Here is a 25580-nt window from a genome sequence, read left to right on the forward strand (position 1 = left end):
ACGCCACTGCTTTGGAGAGCAATGTACCATAGAGGACACTGCATACAACAGTATAATTAACAAGCTACACCGAAATTTGTCTAGGAGAAGTGACACTGCAGGATCACAACCAGCATCCATCAAACCGTTTCTGTGATCTCTTTCCACACTCCCTTTATATTTGTATAGTGTATGTAGTGTTCCCATGATTAATTTGGCTTCCTCTTTATTAGAAGCATCAATCTCATGTGGAGAAAGATTGATTCTACTTTCTAACAAAATCAATTTCATGAATATTTATCATTATATTATGCTTCCAGGAGCTGGTAACTGTTTGCAGGCAAAACTATGCTTCGTTCAAGGTACGAACCAAGCACTCTGCATTTACAGACTGTCCAGCAAATATTCTTTGACCTCTCACCTGACAGTTGTTGCTTCAAAAACCCAGGAGAAATACAGCTTCACTTAAGATCTAACCCTGGATTTAAGGGACAAAGGAAACCTACCACACTACACGCATCAGTGACTGAAGACAAGCTAAAACCAAAAATGCTGGGGCAAAAAAGATTCTCCTTATCTCCATCACTGTGCAGGAATCAACTGCTTCTCTGTGGTGTTTCATTTCAAAGTAGTGAGGCAGAAAGCATGTAGCACCTAGACAGTCATGTTTTCTTCTGCTCAGCGTGTGAGAACCCAGATGGATTAAGGTATTAGTAACTGAAGTACTGAGCAGATAACATTGCTGCTCTGTTTTATTTCAAATCTGAAAATAAAAAGAGTCTGCAAGTCTGATCTGGATTAAATGGAACTTGGTTGGGTGCCAGAAGCTAACTCATAACATTGAGACTGGCCACAGGGATCCTGAATAGGGAGTCTGGTAGCAGGAATAAAGGTGGAGTCATGAGCAGTTTGACTAGAAAGGGAATGAATATTCTGCTCAGCAGCAGCTAGAAATTCAAGAGTAAGTAAGGCTTTTTTTCAACAGAGGCAGAAAGCCAGCAGCTGTGCTGTCTTTTAAATCCATGGTGAACTGTGTGGCTCACAGCTTGAGAAGGATATATTTCCATCAAGATTTAGATGGAGCATTCAAGACACCTTTTGCAGCTCTTGAATGTTGGTGTCCAGAAGAGAGGAGTGGCTGCTGCTGGGGCTGCGAAGGCGCTGCAGGACTCCTTCAAATGCAGGTCCCACCAGGCAGCACAGCCTCAGCCAAAGCAACTACAGCATACTCTCCTTCAGCCCTGGGAGGGGCTGCTCCCAGTGTCCATGCACAGCCAGCAAGCCCCAGCTGATTCCTTCCCAATCACCCAGAACAGCTGCAGTAGGTGCCTTTCACTACACGGTTTAGCTTTCCATCCTCCTCTAACCTTTTCCAGGCAAGGAAACAAAACACACCTTAGTACGGTCTGTGGCTATATGGTGCTATAAATGTCCTTTCGTGATAAGGCCATATCAAGGTCACTACGGTTCAATAAATAACTGGAAATCAGATTTCTAATTCTAGCTGCCTACTCCCAGCTTTGCCTAGAAATTCAATCTCTGCTTTCTGTTTCTCAAACCAATTGAGATTTTCCAGCTTTCAAAATATCAAAGAACATTTAGAGAGGAAAAGGACAAAAAAAATTACGAAACAAAACAAAAAACATTGCTATTGCTTTTAGATGCTGTTATACTGCTATTATGTGCTGAAACTCCCCAGTGACTTTCCAGATCTGAAAAAAATGCCAGATTTTTTTTTTTTTTGACAGATTCATTGGGTTGAATCTAAACGTATAAATTCTTCTCTATCCACCACCGCCTCCCTATCAACCATCAGGGCCCTGTGCACTCCCCAAGGATGCCTTTTACCTGTCTGCCACCATGTGTCCACGAGGGTGCAGCGCCCTTCTCCCACCACGTGGTAGAACCACTGCCACGCTTCGTTGTTGATGGGCTCTCCCACTAGATCCAAAATAAAAAAAAGGAAGTAGCCTGAGACTCAAGGGGTTGCAGGCAGTTTGTTCTCCCTTTTGGTGCACAACATGGTGATTGCATGAGTAAGTAGAATGCTTACAGCTTTCTTGCTGAGATGTGCAAAGGACTACAATGCATTTATGTAACTGAAGACTTACTTTTTCCAGAAAGACCAAAAGGCAAGCAGTAAATATCACAGAAAGTAATTAATTAATGCAGGTCATGTATAAGAACCTCTAGAATTCTAAATAATGCAGTGAAATGCTGCTTGGGCTATCTAAGCCCGTAAAGTTAATTTACCATTGAATAAACCTTTTCAGGAAAGAATACAATCTTACAAAATAAGCTAGGAAATGTGCAACTACATTAAGGTTCAACGTGCCTCATTTCAATTTGTTTCTCCTTCTTCTAAGACAATATCTGAAAAGCCAGACGGGGAGCCTGCTTTATCAACTATTTTTACCACATCCCATCTGGTCAGCCAAGCCCCTCTAGTATTTTCACCCTCATCAGCTAGAACCCCGTATCTTTTTCAGAGGAAGATTTTATGCCCCCTACCTGATCCCAGGGTCTTCAGGGATGATCTATCGTATTTCTTCACCCACTTGTCTCCGTAATTCAGCAGTAAGCGTATAGCTGTAGGTGCTCCATAAAACTGATTAATTTTCAACCTTTGTACCACTTCCCAGTAACGACCTGCAAGGTCATAAACATATTGCCACTGACATTCCACCACAAAAGCTCAGCTTGAAGGTTAATAGTCAAAGCTAAAGCTGTGGTTACTGTGAGCACAGAGCAAAACCAATGGCAACATTTCTTATTTTTCCACACTGGATGCATAGACATTCCCAAACATTACAGATACACATTCCAAAGAAATTGAGCTTACCTTCCCTGAGCAGGCAGGTCACACTGGATAGGTGTGTAACCTCCTTTTGCCTTGTCAAACTGCAGGTCTAGCCAAACCTTTACCCACCACTTCCTCACCTGGGTCAGGGTACACTGGAGTGCTTTCGAACAGCACGGTGGTGCCTCCATTGCAGAGTGGTCCATAGACAACATAGCTATGTCCTGTGATCCAGCCAATGTCAGCCACGCAGCCGAAGACATCGCCTTGTTGGTAGTCAAACACATACTGCAAAGATAAATAAATGTAAGGCCAGCTGGCTTCCTGTTGGCAGGTGCAAAAAGCTTAAGGGTAAGGTGTTGGATGGGATGCATCCAAGTGGGAGCAAGAGAGCTCACAAGGTGAGTGGAGCCAGTCACACGGGACACAGCAAAACAAAGGGCAGTCCAAGGTGAGGAAGCAAGTCAGAGCAATCAAGCCTTCCAAGTTTCTTAACTCCTTCTGCAAACATCAAGGCACATGGCTGTACCAGGAGCCTGCAACCAAAACCCAGAGCTGTGAATACCCGCAGTTGCTTACCCCAAACAGTCCACATGGTAGAGCTGATGCTGAACTGCAGGGAAGCTGCAGGCCTCAGAGGCTTAGACCCCTCATGAATATGAACAGGTTTCCATAAGAATGCTGGAGAAATTGATATGTGCCCACGAAAGATTTTCTGAGAAATGTTCTCAGCTGCTTGGCTTCTCTATCAGTGTATTGCTTTCCAGATGCGCCCCTCTCCCTGCTCATCAAATTCAAATAAAAATCTTGGAGAACTCATTATCTCATCTTGCTTTTGGAAAATGCTTCCCTCTGTAAATCTAATTCCTTTACCACATGGTGAAGAGGTCCTGACTCATAAGGCAGAGTCAGTTTTATTTTTAAATCAAAGAAAGTGGATCAGAACTCAAAAAAAAAAAAAAGACACCATAATAACAAAACCCATGAATGTGCAACAAGAACATCACACGAGTGTGCAAAGATCACAGAGGCCACACAGGTCATCTGATCCCTCTGTCTAGGAGAGCTAATTCTCACCTTAACTATGTTAGTACCTTTCCCTGTCAGGCCCTACAGTACCTCTAAAGGGACTGCAGCTGCATACAACGCCTCCCTGCACCAGTGTGCAGGATCTACCATCTGGACTAAGAAAGAAATAGATGCTTTGGCAATTACAGATTGGCAGATCCTCTCAGCAGTAAAAGAAAAAAGGTGAGTACCCTACTGCAAAATACTGGAGTAATATCCACCTTAGCAATGCCAGTGAGGTACCTACCGGACTCTCCTCAGCTGCACCTTTAGTACCTGACTTCAAAGATGCAGACTTCAATGTCTGCTAATTTGGGCCTAAAACACCAATAGTTTAAATTCAGGAGTAGAAGTACTACGGAGTTCCTGTTCTTTCACAGCTCTAGGCTCTGGTTCTCACAGTATTCTATTCCTCAGCAACAAATCCTGAAGATTACTTACATGTTCTCAGAATTTTTCAATTTGGTTACGCCCAATAAACCACTGAGGCAGCAAACGCAGAACACAATAACCCCCACCAGTCAAAGTCCCTATCATTAATACTGTCAGAAGGTAAATGAACCTCTTCCAGGTGATATGTCTGAATTACCTTGTGCGTGAGAGCAGAATACAGCAGATATCCAGCCTGGGTGTGAACAATTCCTTTGGGTTTTCCTGTGCTGCCTGAGGTATACAGCATGAAAAGCATGTCTTCACTGTCCATGCTCTCTGGAGTGCATACAGAAGCTGCCTTGGCTATCTCCTAAGAAAAAAAATGGGTGATGATGACAGAAAGATTTTAGTTATATGGAGCTAATCGATACTGCATATACTCCATCTGTAAGCATGTCAGCAGGGCCAAGAGACGAGCACCACCATTGCTCTTTCCCCTCACAAACATGCATGGATGTATCATAGGTTACACTTGCTCACCTTGTGGAAAGGCTCCTGTGGGCACAAAGCACCTAGCCTCTCAACCAATAGCTCTGCCAGAAGTCAAGGGGAATTGGCCAGACAAAATAATATCACAGGAAAAAAAAAAGTTAGGCAATAGCTTGCATCTCAAGCCTTTGCAAGCTGCTGGTAGAAAACCAAAGTTTGACTGTAAACATGAACCACACTTAGTAGCACCAGCAAGGCTCAATACTGTTGGGGATCTTTTCTTCTTTCCTAAAATTGTAGTGTTATAGTTAAACTGTGTGTTCACCTCTCTTCTCCAGCCCCAGCAGAGGCTGGCTGTCCTGTCCATTCGATCCTGAAATTCTAATTGCTTCTGCCCAGGAAGACAGTGCTTTACCCTCCTGCCTCTGTTGTTCTTACACACCATCATTTGGCCAGGTGGGTGAGAACCTAGATCCTCTCTTCACCTGTAGTGTCAGAACCACTGGAGGGAAGGATGCAATGTCCTACTAGTCCAGAGCAAATGTTTGGCTAAGCTTGCATGTTCAGTCCATCAGAGGAAGGGGAAATAATGTGCCTGTAGCAGTACTGCCTGCAGAAGGCCAACATCCAAAACACGGCACAGCAGTAAGTACGCATAATGCTCACGCCCCAGGCAAAGAACTTACACAGGATGGTGCTTCTCGTCACCATTTAGATCCTGCAAACAAATGCATCCGGACCAGCTCCCAGTCCTGACTCATGTGCTTGATCCAGACAGAACATAAGTTGTAGCTAAGGTCTGGCACAGAGCCGTACTGTGAAAAACAACAGAACTAGGGACTCTGAGACATCTTCAAACCAAAACAGACAGTGAAACTTCAGACATGAAGCCTGAATGCCTACTGTATGCTTGGTCAGTTCTGCTTCTGAGCTTTCTACTTACCCTCCCCATCTGAAGAGACTAAGGGTGCTAAACTTATGCTTTCCGTCAATGATGCAAAGTGCTAGAATTAAGACAGGCTGTGAATTCAAAGTATTATTCCACCATTAGAAAACACACCTGAAAAAAACCCTTCTTCCAGAGCAGGGTGAACAACACAAAGACACTCTGGAAGAGCATCATTTGTCTTGCTTGTCTGCCCAAACTGTAAATTTTTCATGAAGAGGTTGAACATTTTTCTTGCTGTGTATGAACTTGCAGTAATGACCATGTGTTCCAGATGCTCAACATATGGCTGCTGCAAAAAGGCACAGCTGGCTTGTTTTTTTTCAAGCTCTGTACGGTCCTAGGAGAATAATGATTCCTGCAAGGGTTGCTCACTGAGGGAATTTCTAGGTACTGCCTTTTTACAAGTATATATTGTAAACACACTCTATTTACAAGCGAACACTACCAATCCAGGTCCAAACATTTACAAGTGTCTGACAAGCAAAGCTTGATAAAATGAGAAGAGCTGATACGGTCAGACATAACTCTTACCTGCTGATTTACAGCACTTCCTAGGTATTTATGGTGACCTTTCAGCACTACCAGCATAGGCTGACTTGCCAGTTTTTGATACTAAAATGAAGTTTACATATGCTCCATTAAAACATGAGCTTCTGATTTTGCAGTAAGCTATTGCATAGTAGTCTTTGTTCACTTAAGACAGTGGATAATGTGAGTCAAATTACAAAGAATCAGCTAGTTCATATGGCATCTCAGTTATTTCCCACATTACCTTCCCAGACTCACTGCTTCTCAGAGGCTTGTATGAAGGACACAAAATTGCACTACAGAGGGACGAAGGGGGTTCCACTGGTGAGCAGAGAAGCGAACAGATGTGAGATAGGACTAAAGAGAAAGTATCTACGATGTGGGAAGATAAGCGCAGTGGCTGGTAAGTACAACTGCTGTGAACATCAGTGATAACAGAGTTAAAAGCATTAGCAGTTGAATTCTCATTATGTTTCAGAGTTAATCCTATAATTGACAATGAGCTGAGCTCATTTCTTAGATCTCCGGACCACCTCTGGCTGTTTGTACAATAAGGAAAAATGTTTCAATGTGCTTTGTTGAAGGAGTAAGACAATTTCTGAATAAAACCTGCCTTCTCTGTTTAACTTACTCTAGTGGTTGCTCCTTATCTCTTGTGACCAGCACAGGGACTCCTGAGTAAATATCTTGGCTGCAGAGGGGTGATTTCCAGGTATTATTGCGATGAGTATTTTCTGTTTACCACTGCTGGCAAAGTGATAAAACTACATTAGGCTGCAAAGTCCCGTGTGTGCCAGCTAAACATATTAAAAATCACCACTGTTTTCTCCTTTCTTTCTTCTAGAGCACAGGTTGTAAATACTACCCTCTGTCATGGGGCAGCCATGACACTGTTTATTGATTATTTTAAGAGTTCTCAGGAATCTGTTTATTTCTGCACCGCCTTTCAACAGTGGCCAGTCTGAGAATACGTATGAGAGCTGACAAATCATAACAGTGTGGCTGTACATAGTACAACAGTAACGGCACTGGTATCAGTGCACTCTGGGTCTCAGGAAACACTAATTCCGTAAATTGTAGCATGGTTTTCAATACTGCTGAAATGGAGCAACATATCCCTGGTCATGCTGGGATAAATCAGACATAGATTGAGCTGCTTCAACTCACAGTCCCAGCAAACCATAATCTGAGGATGAATTATTTTCATCCTATTTAAGGATGAAAATGCAGATGCTGTAAGGTGCATCTCCTTTTCACCTGCAGAACTCAGGACAAAAAGGCACAAATGGAGAGAAAGATGATGTAGCCAACACCCAGACCTAAAAGGAGCTAACCAGACTGCCAATGGGCATCTGCAGAGCTAAGTGACTGCAGTGATATATAGATGGTGTCACTGTAATATAGTTGTGTCCATTAGCCCACTGGGGTACTGCAGCAGTATAGAAAGAGCAGCACACACTGCAAACCTGCACCAGAAGCAGCATAAATGCCAGTCGCAGCTGGTAGGTTTGGTGCGGTTACGCTAAAGCGCCAAGGTTGCAGTGCAGTGGCTGCTTCATAGATTTTAACTCAGCACACATATGAAAAGAAAGAAATATCAGGAGACTGTCTGATATTTCTTGGCTGCAGATTCCAATCATGCAGCCCACAGCAGACCAAAGACCAAAGCCACCAGAGTGTGTGTAATCTACACATTCAGCAAGACTCTCATGCTTGTGTTCTGAACAGCCCTGCAGTGGTTCTCTCAGAGTTGTCTGTGTTAGCCGGTTCCTAATGCTTATTAGTAGAACATATCCCTCTCCCCCAGCACAGTAAACATCACACGGACAAACAGCAGGGAAAATAGGTGAGGTTTACCAGCATCAACATACTTCTTCAAGGGGCACATCACGGTCACCCATCTGGACTTTGTTATCTGTCCTCTGAGCTACAAATACATGTTTGACGCTCGGACAGTTCTTCACAGCTTCATCCACCGTCGTCTTCAGCTCTATGATTCGGCCTCCCCTGACTCCCTGGTTGTAGGTGATAACTGCTTTGCATCCAGCTAAAAAGAGAGAGAATTAGCAGACATACCAGTCTGTTTTCCGATACGTGCACGCTGTTTGCATTACTTTTGGGAATGATGTATAGTACAACACACATGATAAATATTCAAAATTTCCATCAATCAAAAGCAGTCAGTGCCACTGACAAAACCACTTCAAAACCTGAGTCTTACACAGACTACGGGTAGCAGGAACCTTCAGAGCTTATCTAGTCCACCCCTCCCACCCTAAAGCAGGGTCACAGTTCCAGCTAAACCACTGCTGGCTGTTGTCAGTCCAACCTTCCCAAGCCACTCCAATGTCAGGCATTCTATTCCTTCCCCACCAGTTCACTCCCATTTCTGTTATGAACATGAGTAAGTCTTTTCCAATGTCCAGCCTAAGTATCACTCACTCTAATTTAAATGTACAAATTCCTACCTGTCAAAGTCAACATGCAGAACAGTTTCTTCCCAGTTACATACCTCAAAGTGCATACCGGTTCTCTAGGCTAACATCTCACGCACTGAAGCCAGTGTAAAACCTCCAATGATTTCAGCAGGCCTCAGTGAACAAGCATCTCCTACATCCCTTTCTCATCCTCTCTTTGAGGCTGCATACAACGTCCATTCCAATTGAGCAGCCCTAAACTCAGCACCCTCTCAGAGGCATTATCCTGCTCTGAGATGTCTGCAGCCTTCTGAAACTCACTCAGTACTTAGTGGGGAAACTTTCCTGAAGCCACAACACATAGCAGCACTCTGACAGACCACTTCAAACTGCATCACGCTGCATTAATTACAGAGCTCCATAGAAAGATGCAGAAAAATGATTCTTTAGCCCATCACCTCCACATAAGTGGCCAAAAGTGAGGGATAATCAAAACATGTACTTGCTCTCTATAGATTTACTGTAAAAAAAATCACGAAAACTGCTGTAAGATTTATTCCTTCACATCAGCCATAAAGAAGCTGATGTAACTGCTAGATAGTATAAGCCACTTGCTATTTTGTACTTCTGCTGTATTTTTAGCATTACTTTTTATCTAATCACACTACAACTGCTTTGGGTTAAGAACTGCTCTGTATGTTGGTACAATGGCTAACACAGCGGGGGAAGACTGCCAACACCTCACTGCTATACATAAATCACAGTATCACAATTTAGACTGCAGAATTAGCGCTGTGCACAAGTATGAGAGAAACACTGCAATTATACTGCATCAGAACAAATCAGGCCGCATTCCTAAGCTCTGATTTTCCCTCCAGGTTCACTTTGGCAGTAACCCAGAGCAGACTGAACGTTAAGCAATTTATGAAGTATTTTAAGGCTGGAGGATACTGAATCTGCCACTACGGAAAAGGCTCTTCACTTTGCAAAGGGAAGTACTTTGCAAAGGAAAGCGAACTATCCAGCCAGATGAGAATGAACCTTTTCTTCTGCCAAGAAAACACAGAATTTGGACGACAGCATGTCTTGGAGGGTGCCAAGCACTGTCCAAATGGGTTTGTTCCCCGGTCTGCATCTACTTACAGTCCATGATCCTCCCAGCTAAGGACTCCGCGCTGAATCCAGCGAAGACCACGGTGTGAATGGCACCAATCCTGGCGCAAGCCAGCATGGCTGCCACGGACATGGGAGACACGGACATATAGATGGCAACCTTGTCCCCTTTACGTATCCCATATTTCTTCAGGGTGTTGGCAAGACGGCAAGTCAGATCCAGAAGTTCCCTGCGGCACAGAAGCAATGTCGTCAGGTGACTGCACAGAACAAAAAAAGGATGAATTTGAACCAAACGAGCCATTATGACTGCCTCTGGACCTTGTCACCTTAGCAATACAAGGCATACCAATTTCTGCATCTTAAAGAAGAGCAGCCTGGGGTCTGGTCAGAGCCAGACTGCTCTTGCCATTGGGAAAAGAAGAAAAGTGGGGCAGAGAGACACATTTGCTGCCAAAGGAAGAACAGATGAGAGCTGCAGCCGCTGCCCGGGAAGGAACCTCCCCTGCTCTCACTGCTGGGCTAAAGCATGGGGAAAGCAGCCAGCGAGCTAACGACTGTCCTGCTAGCTCCAGTAGTCAGGGTCCAATTTAGCCATCCTCCATGCCTTGTTGACCTACAAGATTAGAAGGAACACTTGTGGGATAAACACAGGACGAAATGGAAGCCGCTGTCAAAAGACTCCCAGCACTGTTTACTTGATGTCAAGGAACCGCCAAAATTGCTTCACAACTAGTAGCTTTAAAATCCAAATGGTAAACAACACATTTACATACTTAAGGAAGAAAACGAAAAGTGAAATTAAGTCCTGAGACATTTATGGGAGATTTTATAAGACTCATCAAAGCTGGACCAGCAGCAATTTGTGGTTTCCAGTTTGTCAGCTCACCCTGCCATGCCACAAAGCCGAGCAGCCTAGCAGAGCTTAGATATTGCCCTCACAAGAGTAAAACCACAGCTACTTCTCACATAAAGAAACTCAGAACACTGGGAACAGGAACAAAGGCTCAATTCACAGTGTTTGCCACTGCTACACGCTGGCGTCCTCAGAAGGAGCACAGAAACAAATGTTCCTCTGAAGAACAAAAATGCAGTCTGCGGACAAGAACTTGCATGTGCATTTCTTCTGATGTCTGCACGGAGGATAACATAATTGCAGGCTTATCTGAGACCAAGATGCTCTCCTGAACTGAGCTGCTCAGTGTGTTTGCAGCTAAGGACTCGAGAAAAAGACAGGTAAGTGCAGGATGTAGCCTTAGGTGAGCAGTGATCTCAGGCCAAGGAAGGCGCTGACCCTCAAGGACGGCAGCACAGCCTTCCTCTTACTGCTGCCAGCTCCAGGCTCAGATAATGACTCCCAGAGCCTGCCAGGAATTAAATTGCCCTCTGTGTTCAAGAACTTGCTGAGTACTGAAGCCCAGAGGAGAGAAATGCACCCTAGCACACTCATCTTCGACCTTTCACCTGCAGATGCCTCGGGGTCTATAAACTATACCACCAGGGACTGCAAAAACTCTCCGTCACTCCTCATAACACTCGTTTTCTGCTCCCTTCACCAGCTTCATTGCTCTTCCCTGCATGGCCAGGAAAATTGCTGATACACAGAAATTACTTTGTTTTTTGGTTTTCTTTCTGGGTGGCATCACCATCATCCACCCGTGCATGGTCTCTCTGCCCTCACATGCCAGGCATTGCAGACTGGCCGTGACCAGCACAACCAACACCAAATTCCCCCCGAGCAGCCGTGGGCTTGGTTTGCTTATCTGGGTTGTGCAAATAGGAGCAACCGTGTTGGGGCTGTTTCGCACCAGGGTCCTCCCTGGGCAGCATGCTCTGACCTCCAAGGTGGAAGGTGGCCAAAACAGAGATGCAGAGTGAAAGTTGCACTGTATGAAAGCTGCCATAAACCAAAGTGCTGCTAGATGTGTTTTGTACTTTGTCCCGACAGGCGTACACTGTCATATACTGGTCTAGTTTGATTCCTGGGGATGTGAACAGAAATGTGACATAGGATAAAGTAACTAAGACTAGTTGCAGAATGACTAAACCAACTGGTATTTTTCTTTGGGAGAACCATGAGCATTTGATGCCCTAGATAACTGATTTCCCTTGGCTAGGAAGGCAAGCTCCTTGTTACATGTCCCCTGCTGGTTTTGATCACTCAATTCTTACGTTAGAGGAGATACTGCAAGTTATCATATCCTATTCACTCCTACGGACTTTTGGTACAAGAGAGAGTCCGAGCATTTCTTCCCATCAGCAGTAACGATAACAGGCCTCACTTAATGAGCAGCCCCTGAAATAAGCGTGCACATGACAACAAGTTAGCAGCTACAGATGCAACCCTGGAAAGAAGACAGAAAAAGGACTCCAGAATCATTGCTCATTGATTTCTTGGTCCGTTAATGAAAGGAAGGATTACCACCTCACCACTGGTCCCTGCAACTAGCTGATTCTTTTAAAGAGATGCTGTAAAGAAGGGCCACACCTTCCAAAAGCAGTTTCTGAAATGTGACTGTAGAGCGTGCAATCACAGTGAAAGAGCACTTTGGATATGACCTGAGGAGGCTGAGAATATCAAAATCACATCACCTCTGTGGCACGCAGGGATAACTGCTTTATTCAAACAGAGCGAAAGCAGGGATAAGGCAAACTACCTTTAAACAAGTCCCAGGGAGCAAACTTGGAGACTTCCACTTTGCTAAATGCTGAAGGTTTCCCTGCAGCAGCCGTTGCCAGAGCATCTGGGCAGGCAGGAGCTGGTTGGCCTCTGCAGCACCCTCGACAGCACTGGACCGTGGCCGCCAGCGGTGCGGGAAATCAGGCGCACGTCCTCTCCCCACAGGTAATGGAAAGTTGATTGCATCCAAAAGTAGCTGCCAGCAGCCCAGCGTGTGCTAAGCCTCGTGGAACAGGCACCTGGTCTCAGCCCGTTTGCGGAAGGGATGCGGTCACTTTGCAGCACCAACAGCACAGCCAACTCTGGCTGCCCGCAGTCCCAGCACGGAGGTGCTCCCCTCCTACCCCTACCAAAAGCTCAGCATGCCCAGGAATAAGACAGTTTTTCTCTGCATAAAAGGGACTTCAGTTCCCAGAGCTGCTAATTCACTGTACAGTTCACACAGTAGCTGGAGAGAGAGCTGCAGCTTTACTTAAAACCAACGTATTTCTCTCAAATGTCTTGCCTCTGGCTGGACTGATGTATTTATCGAGCAGTAATTTCCATTATTGATTTCTCTAATTTATGCCATATTATCACTGTCCTACGTGCTTTAACTCTCTGTTTTGCTTTTGCAGTTTGTCTATAAGCACAGTGCAAACGAAGTTAATCTGATCATTGCTGGTTTGCTCTAATTAGAGCAACACTGGAGTGCTTGCACTCAGTGTTGATGTCGATCTATGAGGTCAGGAGAGCAGTGATCAGGCAAATGTATTTGGGGGTCTCCATACCAAAATCAGCTGTAAAGCATGAATCTACCAGTGTGTGCTTATCTCCCAGAGCTGGCCACAGCTGCGAAAAATGAACAAAAAAAAAAAAACAGTTTTCAGGTGGTAGCTACGCTGAAAATAAAATGAAATGTTGTTTTGGTCAGTCAAAAATTGTTTTGCTTCTTTTTTTAAAACCAACACATGTTGGAAATAGGCAAAGCCCAAGAGCACCACTTTGGAAACGACATTTAAAAAAAAAAAAAAAAACAAACAACGTGGGCTGAGAATAACTTTTGGATAAAACTCCACCTGCATTGCGAGGGCAGCGAAGTGACAACCAAAGAGAAAGTATACGGACAGATCCAGTGATAGCTGGAGGGATACCACCCACCGCTGTCCTTTGGAAGATAACGAAAATGAGCCTTGAATCCCAGCCACAGCACTTTGTGTTATTTATTTTAAGACTGTTCTTGTAGCGTTACGTAAACAGATCCCTCCTGAAGCACAGTAACTCACGGAGGTGGCAGAAGCGCTCAGTGCTGGGGTTCACCTGGTGCAGTACCTGGTCTCTGGCAGCAGCTGGCAACAGAAATGGCAACCCTATAGCAAGCAGGTATGGAGAGGCTTTACCCTGGATTGAGTTTCAGCTTCATCTCTTACAGCTAGAGATGAGAACAACGTTCAGTAACTCTTTCCAAGTGATTCATGAGCACGCGCAGCGTTAATAACTACATAAATACAGTCTATTAGCTGTACTATTTTGCTTATTTTTCCTAAGTTCATGAACTGATCAACTCCATGCAATAATGAATTCCCACCCAACGTTTATTTTTGTGCCTTGTCCTAAAAGGTCACATTCTCTTCTCCAGAACTCGTCTGATGCTGCATTAGAGTAGAATATCAACACGCATAAATATTAAAGAGACAAAACAAAACTGAGTATCTCCGCTGTTCAACTGCGGAGAACAGGAAGTGAAACAAGCCCCGGTTAGGCAGTTGTGAGAAAGCGAAATAAAAACCACTTATCTGTAATGGCACATACACAAGTGCTTCTAGAGCTGCAACCTCTTTCTCTTGAACAGAAATGTCAAAAGAGCTCTAGCTAGGGCGTCCTTTCTGAACAATTCAGCACTTCACTGGCTTATGCAGGACTCAGTGATCGTGATGGCAGAAACCTTCATTGTTATTTTTTAATTATTAACCCCTATTTAACATTTGCTTAATGAGAGCGTGTGAACACGCTGACAGAAAACAAGGACCAAGTCTTTATCCTCAGATCTATCTGTTTTGCCTTGTCCTTTATGCTCTAAAAGGGCTATACTGGAAGGTCATGCTCTGCTTTGCTCCCTTAAAAGTGCAGCACGTGAGGGAATGGACACAAAGGAAAAAAGAGAAGGCGAAGCCAAGACCTCCCTCCACAAATCCCTGAATATCAGCTGTGCCTTCTGGCTCCTACAGCAGCAACTTCCTCTCCAATTCAAGAAAGGGAGTTGGCAGAAATACTGTGCTAGGAATCCCTCCCTGGAATCCCTCACTCCTTCATGCACATTTTCATCTCTAATGAAGAGGTAATTAGTAGGTGCTAGCAGGTTACACTTTTCCCATATTTAACATAGACATCTCAGGATGGAATGAGCATAGGGCCTTGAAGAATTGGGCGAGAAAGACCCATCCCATTCCACAGAACTGAACTGAGCAGGAGGAAACCTTGCCCTTTATCCTCACCTGCTACCGGTGCCAAGCTCAGCATTGTGATCGCTCCAGCATACAAGTTTAAAAGGCAGAGAGCAATTCCAAGGGCCTGGCACCCGCACTGTCCCACCCTAGGCAGAAAAGCAGGGGCAATGCCATCCAACACAGGCAGAAAGCGCACAAGAGAGGATCTGCCTGCCATCTAAATGCAGCAGGTGTGTGAGAAGCAAGGTACGTCTACCAAAAACATACACCAGATGTTGAACAGAACTAGACACCATCAACCTGGAGCCTGTGAGTGCGAGGCAAGGCGTCTTCACTTAGCTTCTGCCTGCACTAAAAAAAAAGGGGTGCAAAGGAAAGGTAGAGGAAGCACAGGCTTCGAGTGAAAGCTTCTACCCTAGAAGGGCTTTGCCAGTGACAGACAGAAGATGGCCACAAGCTTGGAGCTGATGCACGCTACTTCTTCGAACCACAAGGGAAGAGAGAGCAAGGCAAAATCCCAAGCAGTGCTTTGCAGTGCTGCCCGCTCTCCGAAGCGTTTCAATTCCCTCGCCCAAGCAGCCTGCGCTGACCAGGGCACTGCGCTCTGCAGAGGCAGCCGGGAGCCACAAAGTCGCTGGGCGTGCAGAGGGGCCAGGGAGGACAAACTGCCTGAACACGGGCCTGGCGGCGAACAGGAGGATCTCAGCACAGCAAACTGCTGGAGAAGGAAACGCGCTGCAACGAAAGGAAATGCCTTGCCCCTCTGAAAAGAGAAAGCTGAGAAACTGCAGAGTCAGCTAATGCACAACATCTGCAGCTCTCCTGCAAGAGCTGAGCTTAAAGAGCGAGGGCAAATAAGAGAGCAGGCTGGGCAGCGGGACTCTAAACACAGAGCCACTCTGGCTGATAAAGTATCAAGGTACAGCTGAGATATGGGGAATCAGCAACCAGTTGGACCCGGGAGGTGAGGCAGGAGAAAGAACAGGATACCAGGAAAGGGAGATTTTGAGACAAGGCATAGACAACAAGCCAGGAGATGGTAGATGAATTAATGAACATGAGCAGGGAAGGTGAAAACTGTGACATGTGAAGGAATTCTGCACTTGCTTTCAGGGAGAGAAAAAAAAAAAAAGCATCTTTCAACTAAAAACACATACAAGTCCAAGCCATTCATTGCATTGCAGGTGTGGAGAGAAACAGCTGCGGAATATGGATTTCACATAAATGCAGCCAGGCAAAAAACAGACAGACAAAACAAACTGCAAAACAGCAGGATGTCAAACAGATCTATGCCAGCTCTGGTCTCACTCCACCTCTGCAGAGATGGGCCTAATTAACCTATTTCAACTCAGCACCTCCAAAATCAGAGGGAAACCCGGTCTTATCCCAGTGACGTATCAGCTCAAGGTGTAGGTGACGCGCTGACAGCCTTAACCACCACGCACAAGAGCTCTGTGGATAGAGCCAGCTCCCAGAAACGTGAGCAGGGAGAGGCTGGACTGGACGTAAATCCCCTCTCCAAGTTAGCAATGACCGCCCTGCTGCAGAGCTGCTCTGCTGGATCTCTCCCAAGTCACTCCACGCTCGCTGATTTCCGTAAGCTTTGGAACAACCCCTCACATAGCTGCTTCATGTTAGAAGTTGCTGAAAAACAATCTTCTTTCATGGATAGAGCAGCCTGCTCCCGTTGTTACCCTGTAGCTCTAATACCCTGCTGCCCTTCAAAGTAAAAGGCCCCGGGTCTTACAACGAGTTTGCACGGCCTCAGGAATGAAGCTTTCGGGGCTTGTTCTGTCTGAACCCTTTTTAATTTATCTGCAGCCTCGTTTCATGTGGTTTAGCTGTCACAGCAACTCTTCTAACTTACCAGGTAACTATGGTTAATTTGTTTTATCTTTCGTTATCTTTTAATGGCGCCACCGCGGTTTTATGGCCCTACCACACTAAGGCAACACACTAAGCAATACGGGTCCGATACGATAACCGAGGCCTTGAGAAGCAAACACTCAGGATGCAGCAGGCATGGGATGGCAAGAGATGGAGTGCAGGCCGGCACTGGAGACCCTGCAACGCAAACGACTCAACCGTGGTCAGGAACAGCAGTGCAGACCTGGAGCTGGACAGAAGCGGTGTCAAGGTAACACGTAGAAAGAACCTCCTCTTTCTGTAATAATTAAATCTGGACTAATAAAATTAGACTGTTATGGCATGCTTCTTTACAGTCATAAGCAAGATTTTGAGCATTAGTACTGTTCTCTCCTAGAGACTCACCGTATTTTGCCCAGGCTTCTCCTCAGGTACCCCAGCATCACTCCTCAGCACCATGTCTACAAGACTGGCCCCTCAGCAGAGCCAGCAGACCACTCCCGTGGTTCTGTTTAATCCGACAGACGCAGCACTTCTCTCCCCCATCTTTATGACGTCTCTGTTCAGAAAATACCAGACCACATTTTTCCCATATCCTTCCCCAGATACAGCAGCGCCTGCGTTTCCAGAGCCCATCGCTCAATGTCTTGAACAAAAACTCCTGTAAAAGCCTTCACTGGCAGTTCTCTGACACAGTTCTCTGGCAGTTCTCTTAAGGGAACCCTTTTCCAAGAAATCTGATGCTATCTTTCACTACATCCAGCAAGACAGCCTGCAGCTTTCTAAACAAAGCAAGCCAGTTCTTTTTATATCCAAAAAAGTGCATCAAGACCTTCTTCAGTAAGCAGCTTTTCTATTTTCCGAATATACCCAATGCTCTACAGGGAGGGGCTTTGACAGTGTCTGTTGAAGTTAACAGATTTGGCACAAACCAAGTTCTCTGCTGTCTCAGTCCGAAGGCTGGGTTGAGTATTTCTTGCAATCACCAGTTTATTTCCTGGAACCACAGTTTGGATCAGGATGAAACTATTTGAACTGAATTTGAACTATATGAACTGAATTTTCAAATTCAGGTCAAATGCACCAAATAGGTTAGTTTTGTAGTTTAAAAAAAAAAAAGATCCGCGCATCTCTCAGCCCATCTCACCTCCTGTTTGTTGCTCTGTGCGAGTTACCGGGGAACAGTCAGATTCAAAGCCTGTCTCTGAACCTCACGATCATAGATAGCATCAAGGGTGGTATGATTTGAGATGTAAGTTTGAGTCCCCTGTAAGCAAACCCTGTCTCTTCTTCCTGGCTCAGTGTTCTGGCAAAAAGCATAACGCACAAATCTGCTCACTCTTCGGTTTAACTTGTGTGAACAGTGCCTCAGTTTAACCCTCCATATCCCTCACTTTTTGCTAAACAGAGAAAACATTTCTTTTTTCACCAAAAGGAAAAATCATACTTTCACTTCAGTGAGAATAACTAAAAAAACACAGAGCTCAACATGAGAGGCTTTTTGGCTACAGGTTCAATTGCTAATCCAAGCACAAACCTCCAGCCTTCTTTCAAACATCCTGATCCCAAGGCAGGAAAAAGCCCTTGTGATTTTTTTCTTCAGGTGACAAAGTGAAAAGTCCCTGAGCTGCCTAGGATGGGGAAAACTTAAAGCCTGGACAAATTTTACTTGCAAGTTCAACTTAGGAAGCCACTACAACACTAGAAAGAAAGGAAACAGGTCAGTGTCAAGGAGAAACACCTTCCACGCCACCCAGCCTGCACATGGTTTCCAGCCTCCGTCCCTGCTGTAACATCTAACACAATTTCAGTCATTTCTCCTTTGGCTGAGGAACCACCACACCGGTGTTTATTAAAGGCATAGCTGTGACGTAGCTCTTGAAGATGCCCAACCATTTCCCCTCCACGCATTGTCACATATTGAAAATTTACCTACGGCTCTCGTGAGCTCCTCTGTAAATAACCTTTCTGTTGACACCCACCACTTTGCAGGGTCCCCCTTGGTGATACCCATTTTTACAACGCCACAAGTTGTTTGGATGACTTGTTCACACCCTGTGCCCCCAGGCCAACCCTGCGACTCTCTCTCCCTCTCCACACTAGCACAATTTCTCTGTAACTCATTGCACCGCCTGGTCTTGAACAGTCCGATAAAGTTATGATCTGGTTGACAGTGAGAATCAGCCAATTAGCAGAATATTTACTTAATTAGTTCTCTCTTTCAGGCTTTTAACATTGGATATTGCAGTGCTGGGGAATGCTTGCTCACAGGTGGCTAAATCATGTGTACTGCAGGAAACAAGGGAACATCAAAGAGAATAAATAACCCCAGAGAGGGAGAGGTCTGGCATAGCTTTAGCTACCGTCTTTAAAATTCCCTGTTGTTGAGCTTATAGAGGCTGTAACCCAGCAATGAACCGTGCCTGCTTATATAACTCACTTGATAATACAGTACACTTTAAAACCCGGGCTTGGCAGCGCCTTGGGGAACTCCTCTGCAAAGTTTCAAATCTCCTGGGCCGTGACAACATCCACAGAGCAGCACAAAACACTCCCAGCTAGGCTGAACCCTTCGCCAATCGTTTCAGCCGCCTGCTCACAGCAGCACACTCCTGTGGTTCGACTGCTACTTCGCCGGTGTGCTAGCAATGATTTTATGGTTGTTTAGCCTCCAGAGAGCCAGAGTGCTTGATAAAAACAATGGCATGATTTGTTCCCCCTTTGCTGACTGCAGCCACCCAATCTCAGGAGAGATGCACGCCCTTTTGTCACAAAGTGGTACAAAACAAGTCTCCCGCCTCTTCATTCAATCCTTGAAACTTAGATGGATTTCTGCTTGATAGAAAAAGAAATGTAGAGAAGAGAAAAAAGGACGAAAGGGAACTTCTTCCCAAAACAGCTGAGATGTATCAGATAGAGAGACAGGACACCAGCTCACCAGTGGAAAGATCATTTACAATAACAGTGTGAGCCAGTGACCTGAGCAGCCTGCTGCTCTCGAGCCACTTAATCACATCTCCAGCAGCTGGGATGCATCAAACACTGGTGTTAGCTGGTGAAAGCTGCTAACTGAGCATCCTTGACGCAGGACAGTTGGTAAGGCTGCTCTGGGAGCCAGGCACCCTCTATTGGGTTAGCACTGCCCTCAGGGGCTACCCTGTTATGCCTGGCAAACAAGGAGTCAGGATGGCTCTCCAAAGGAGCAATTCAGTTTTATAGCAGAGGATTTTATTGGAAGACACGGATTCATCACAACTGAGCTTGTAAGAACAGCAATCACCATTCAAGCAAAAACTAAAATGTTTCACCCAGGGCTTTGTGTATCTTTAACCATAAGGCCATGTTTGAGTTCCTATTGTAGCAAAAAGCCCTTCAAACCAGTGCAATAAACACAACCTACCTCGCCAAGAACCAGGCACACAGTCACGGTTGGGGCTCATGGTACAGCCCCACCAGCTCTTTGCTTCTCCTAATGATGAGCCAGCTGGGACAGCACTTTGCAATGTAGCTGCATCTTTCACCAATGCATGGAGGAGGCCCAGCCGATTGAGGCCTGTCCCTTACTCGCAGAGGAGCAAGCTTGTTCCAAGCCCCTTTTTCGCACAGCAGCTGGCTTCCTTTGCAGCCCGTGATGGGAGCAGGGCCAACACTTGGCTGTTTTCTTGCCGCTGACAGCTCCACAGAAGAGAAGAGAGAGCATCCATGCCAGTAGCCACATCTTCCCTCATGCCTCCCAAGGCTTATCTATAAGGAGCAGAAGCTTACAGCAGCAAGCTTTGCCAAGTGAATACTGGAACAAACTAGAGCCTTGTACTTCTCAACGCTTAAGCCCTGGGCACCTCCCAGCTGAGATTCCAGGACCTTCTCCAAAGCTTGTCCACGAGGCAGTGGCCAAATTAAAGTCTTTACCTTCCTAGTGCATGACTCTGAGGATGCAATCCCATTAACACTGCATCCAAATCCTAAGGAAATGGCCACATTTTCTCAGCCACAGGTACCAGCATTCGGGTACTGCTGATATCCAGTATCCCTTTCATCTTCTCATGCTGGGCCTGTTCTGTGCTAATGTGCAGAGGCCACACTGCCACACTGAGGATTACTGAATGGGCATCACAGTACCATCTCTTTTTCTGATTTGCCTTCCCTCACGAAACTTCTACCTAAACCAAAATGTTACTGCAAAAATCTTTCAGCTAGACTTAGCCTCAGGGGGACGTCAATGCCAACATGCCTTGAAAAACCTTGCTGCCATACATAAAACCTTTGAAAATGCAACCCAAGGAAAAGGCTGTTATTTCAAGGCTAAACTTTTGATTCTCTCCCTGCATATGCCTGTATAATACCACTGTTTTCAACACAGCTATTCCTGACAATAACAAGATGAGCAGAAAAACCAAGCAACCTGTTTTACTCACTTTGTAGGACCAACATCCCCTGAAAAACTGTATCACCAGAACGCAGCCACGTCTCACCAAAAATATAAGGAAGAAAAAGGAACATGGCTCTCAAATACAAGCAGAAGATTGAAAATAGAGGTTGCCAGCTTGTCTTTCACCTGAATATTCTTCTTCCTGGTTCCTTGTTATTGTATCTTTGTAAGGCTGCACATTTTCCAGATGCGGGTTATTTGTCTTCAAGACACTGCAATCACAAATCCACAGGCTGAGAACATGCTTTTCTCCAAATACATTTTTGGCATGCCACAGGCCAAGAGAAAAACAGTTCTGTTGCTGCGCAGAACAGACTTCTCGTTCCTCTGGAGATCGTGAGAAGACGGTTGGAGGGCCCAGAGCAGCTCAGCACATTTCAAGGAGCACAGCCTAAGGGAGAGGCTACAGTTGCCTTCCATGAGGCTGTGCTATCGAATGGGCTGCTCTTGTCAAGTTAATCTAAACACAAAGCACGTCACCCAATTCCAACCTCTAATGTACCCCATTTTCGTATGTGACATGAAGAGGGGGGTAGAAGTACATACACCACCCCAAACTCTGGAAGAAACCCTGGATTCCATTTACCTTTATACCACCAGAAGGAAAAGGACAAAATTCAAAGGTTTAGCAAAGCTACCTAGTTGGTTACAGCACACTGTATGGTACAAACTCTCAAAGCTATTTGCACACTCATTTCTCCCTGCCGACCACCTTCTTCACTCCAATACGTTATGTTTTTGGGAGCTTTGATAAATGCCAAAGGTGAACAAGACAAGACAACCGGAAGCTATTTATAGTCAAAAAGTTACACAAATCCCAACTATCAACATACTGCAGAAAACATCTTGTAAACGAGTCAGATGCCAGGACTGCCTGTATCTCCTCTGCTTTCTTGTCCAGCATATCAAACTTCTAGCTCCCTGAAACAGCCACTGAGGAACATACAGGTCTGGGAAACCTTTAATTCTTACTAGGGAGACGTGAGGTAAAAGGCATTTTTGCAGGCAGTCCTGTCTCCTAAGTGAGGGCACATAGCAAGGAGAAGAGAAACATGTTTGAAGTCTGCCATATTCTAGCAAACCCTACTACCTATAGCAGCAATTACAAGTTGGTATCTCTCCGAGCAGCCTCAAGGTTGCTCTAAACTGCACTGGGGATGGGGAAGAAGAATACAGGGAACTTGAAATCCCCTCTAGCAAAGACTCAGTATCATGCTATTAACCAACAACACAGGATGTTGTTTGCACCAATACACTTGCTGCTGTTCTGAAACTGAAAGCTGCTCACCGAACTTTTGCCACAGACACTTCAGAAAGAAAACTGGCAGCTGAGACATAAGCCAGGGAGGAAAAAAAAAGTCTTTATGTTCTAAAACCTCCCACTTAGAGACAGGGAAACCACAAGCAAGCCTGATTAACACCAAAACCAGATGATGGCAGATCTGAATCTGAAATTCTCAGTAACTACCACTAATTTGCATCCACTGTGCTTCCGACTGTGTAGAATGTTTATTTTATAGACATATAAGATCAGGAAGCCCTCATGAAGAAGACAAGGGAAGAATATCATTTCTATGTTGGAACAAGACTCCGTTTTTCAGAAGCTACCTCATCACGATGCCAAAAGCTGTGGCTGCATATCCTGTGTGCTGGAGTACCTTGGAAGAATGGAGAGTTTCACAAAGGTCTGAGTTCAGAGAAGCAACTCTTCTCCTAGTCCCACCACATCACCAGGCATTGTAAGAAGAGAAGGTGCCATACCTGTATGTGACATGCACTGCAGTTCCAGGCTCGTCTCTCTCCCAAATCAAAGCCACTCTGTCCGGAGACTTTTCGACATGTTGATCCAAGCAATTTACTGTAAGAAAACAGAAGTTTAATCAAAGCCTAATAACACACAAAGAGGACTGTAAACTTAGCTCGGTCAAGGATAACAGTAGGTAAACATAAGATGAAACTTCATCAGCCACCTAGCTAGCCACCCACTCATTTCAAACATCGGGAAGTTGTCCTTTACACTGACAGCATTTGTAGTAATAGTAAAGTTGTCTTTGCCATATTTGTCGTGTACAAATACAACAAATACCATACTTAATTGGTACAGCTGCCTTAGAGATGACATCTCCACAAGAGGCCTTGCCTGATTCAGTTCAGCTTAGTTCAACTGGCACTCAGAGGAGCTGTGCTTAAGCCAGCCAAAAATCTCTCCCCTGCTCCTGCCAGCGCAAAGACAAGAAGGACACTCTTCTGATGCTTTTCCTCACCAGAGCAGCATTTTACCACATAAATCTGACAGACTTGTCTTCCCCAGCTTGCATTTTTAGCATTGCATCATTTGGATTTTCTAATTACAGCTCACGCAAAGCATTTTTATTCCAAGGTATAATTGGAAGGGCTGAATCTCCACTAACTGAAAATAATCTAAAACTTTAGGATCTAGTGTAAACACACAGAGTACAGACAGCTATACATTACTAGACAGCTGGGAAAGATGAACACGTCTCAAGCTGTGTGCTACAACTCCTAAAATACAAAGGGCAAACAGCTTCTGATGGTGCATCTCCCCATGTAACAACCAGGGGTAAAACGGACCCGAACAACTATGTGAGGTGAAGTTTGAGTGAAGGGTCAGAGTACCCACCTTAAAAAACTTCTAAAGAATCCACTCAAGAAACCTGCGCGCACGTTCGGCAGCTACGTGTCTGATGATTAAAGATTAGCCTCGTAAAATTTTAATTCCAAGCCTAAACTACAATTACGTACTTCATTATACGCTTGTAAAGGCAGTTATGATATTTCAATAGACGATTATTAAAAACCAGTCAGGCACACGGCCGTATAACTCAGAGATAACCCTGAAAAAAAAATGCTGAGTTTCAGATCATATTTCCTAAAGATATTAATACTGGTGAGGAAGGATTTTATTTTTCCAGATAAATTAGGTGCAATGAAAGCTGCCTATTGTTCTGTCAAAACTTGTGAAGGTTAAGTGAACTGCAGCCCTGGAGCCTGCTTCTGCTGTTCTACGATCAAAGCTGATTTACAGCACTACAAGTAAGGTGGAAATGAGCCTCTGAAGATGAGCAGAAGATAAAATAACCTCAGAATTCAGCATGTTTCACTACAAGAGCAACTCTCTATCTCTAAAATATGAAAAAAAGCCCTTTCACTTGTTTTTTGTAATACTAAAAAAAAAAAAAGAAGATAAAATTTCTTCATTTCTTAATACAATACGGGAGGACAAAAGCTCTGAGGAGGAATGCTTTAAGGAGTTATACACTGGTTTCCTCTGTCGTCCATCCATACGTAATCAGATCTGTTGTGGTTTGTTCTGGGACCCTTACCAACTCCTACCTCCGTGCTCATTGCAGCAATACCCTTACGTATTGCGCCACTTTACAGTAAAACACATTCACAGAAATTCATTTCCCAAGCAGCATTTCATACTTATGACCAGCACTGCTGTCTTTCAGTGGGTATTTCTGTCACAGCGAGCCTCAAGTGAGCCCAGTGAGAGTTTCTGCTCTTTGCTCGGTAAGAGCTGGCCGATGAATCGGGGCCAAACGCGATTATTTCCTTCCTGACATTACAAGTGCCTTTCACTCACTTCGCAAAATAGAACTTAGTGACCTGCCCCCTACCGCTACACCCTAATGGTTTCTCCGTATGTTTTCTTGCCTCCTCGACACCGCTTGGAAAAGCACGCAGAAACAATTCAACACGACACGCTCCTGAGAACGCGGTGCCTTGCAGGTACAGTAGCTTGTTGGGGTCTTTTCCTGGCAAGGAGTTACAATGCGATAAACCCCCAAGTGCTGAATCTCATGCCTCTGCAGGTCCGACCACGAGGTCTCCCCGGGCAAAAAGCAGCAGGTCACACAGGCGGCTGCAGCCCGGCTGCGTTTGGAGACGGGAACACAGGATGTTCTGAATCAGGGACCCGAGCTGTTGAGTGTTTTCTTATCCGCTGTTCCAAGCAAGAGATCAAGGGACAAAACTAGAGCCTCTTAGCAGAAAACCAGCCACTCAGTGGCTGAGTACCATGCTATTCATCTCCATTGTGCTTTAAAAGAAGAAAAACAGCCACAGCAAAACCATTTAATTCTGTGCAGCTGTGTTTCAGTGGTCTGTGACTTGTTTTTTTTTCAAGCTATGCAGAGAAAACATAAGTGGCATTCAGTGCCTGCAGAAGAACCAGATGCAAGACACGATCTAAAATCGGACCCAGAAACACCTGGATTTTATCTGACCCACACGGGATTAAGAAGGTGCTGGTTCCACCCTGCAGATGAAATAAGGGATCCCAAACAACCTCTGTGCTCAGCCAGGATCTTCCTTTCAACAGGAAAGGCTGAAAACACAAGTCTGGCTAAAATCTCCCTTCTGACCGACTGCTGGTTGCTGGAAGCAGGGCTGCACAAACAGCTCTGTTCCCTTGGGAATCACCCAGCTGGGAATCCTCCC

The 25580-nt window shown here is 45.1% G+C and overlaps 1 protein-coding gene across 2 annotated transcripts in view; it reads right to left on the reverse strand.

The window, feature by feature from the left end:
* Positions 1-25580, reverse strand: part of ACSS1 (acyl-CoA synthetase short chain family member 1) — a 39406-nt gene that overhangs the window by 12475 nt on the left and 1351 nt on the right. The window contains exons 2-8 of one of the 2 annotated variants that reach the window (XM_083828561.1): positions 22878-22974; positions 9746-9945; positions 8057-8232; positions 4437-4589; positions 2920-3067; positions 2491-2628; positions 1828-1920 (exon numbers count right to left, since the gene is read on the reverse strand). In XM_083828561.1, the coding sequence (XP_083684687.1) occupies positions 1828-1920; positions 2491-2628; positions 2920-3067; positions 4437-4589; positions 8057-8232; positions 9746-9945; positions 22878-22974 (1005 nt within the window). Of the gene's footprint in view, positions 1-1827; positions 1921-2490; positions 2629-2919; positions 3068-4436; positions 4590-8056; positions 8233-9745; positions 9946-17092; positions 17759-22877; positions 22975-25580 lie in introns of those variants that run through there. The other variant, XM_083828562.1, reaches the window with a different exon arrangement.

This window comes from Anser anser, assembly GCF_964211835.1.
Source record: "Anser anser genome assembly, chromosome: 3".
NCBI lineage: Eukaryota > Metazoa > Chordata > Aves > Anseriformes > Anatidae > Anser > Anser anser.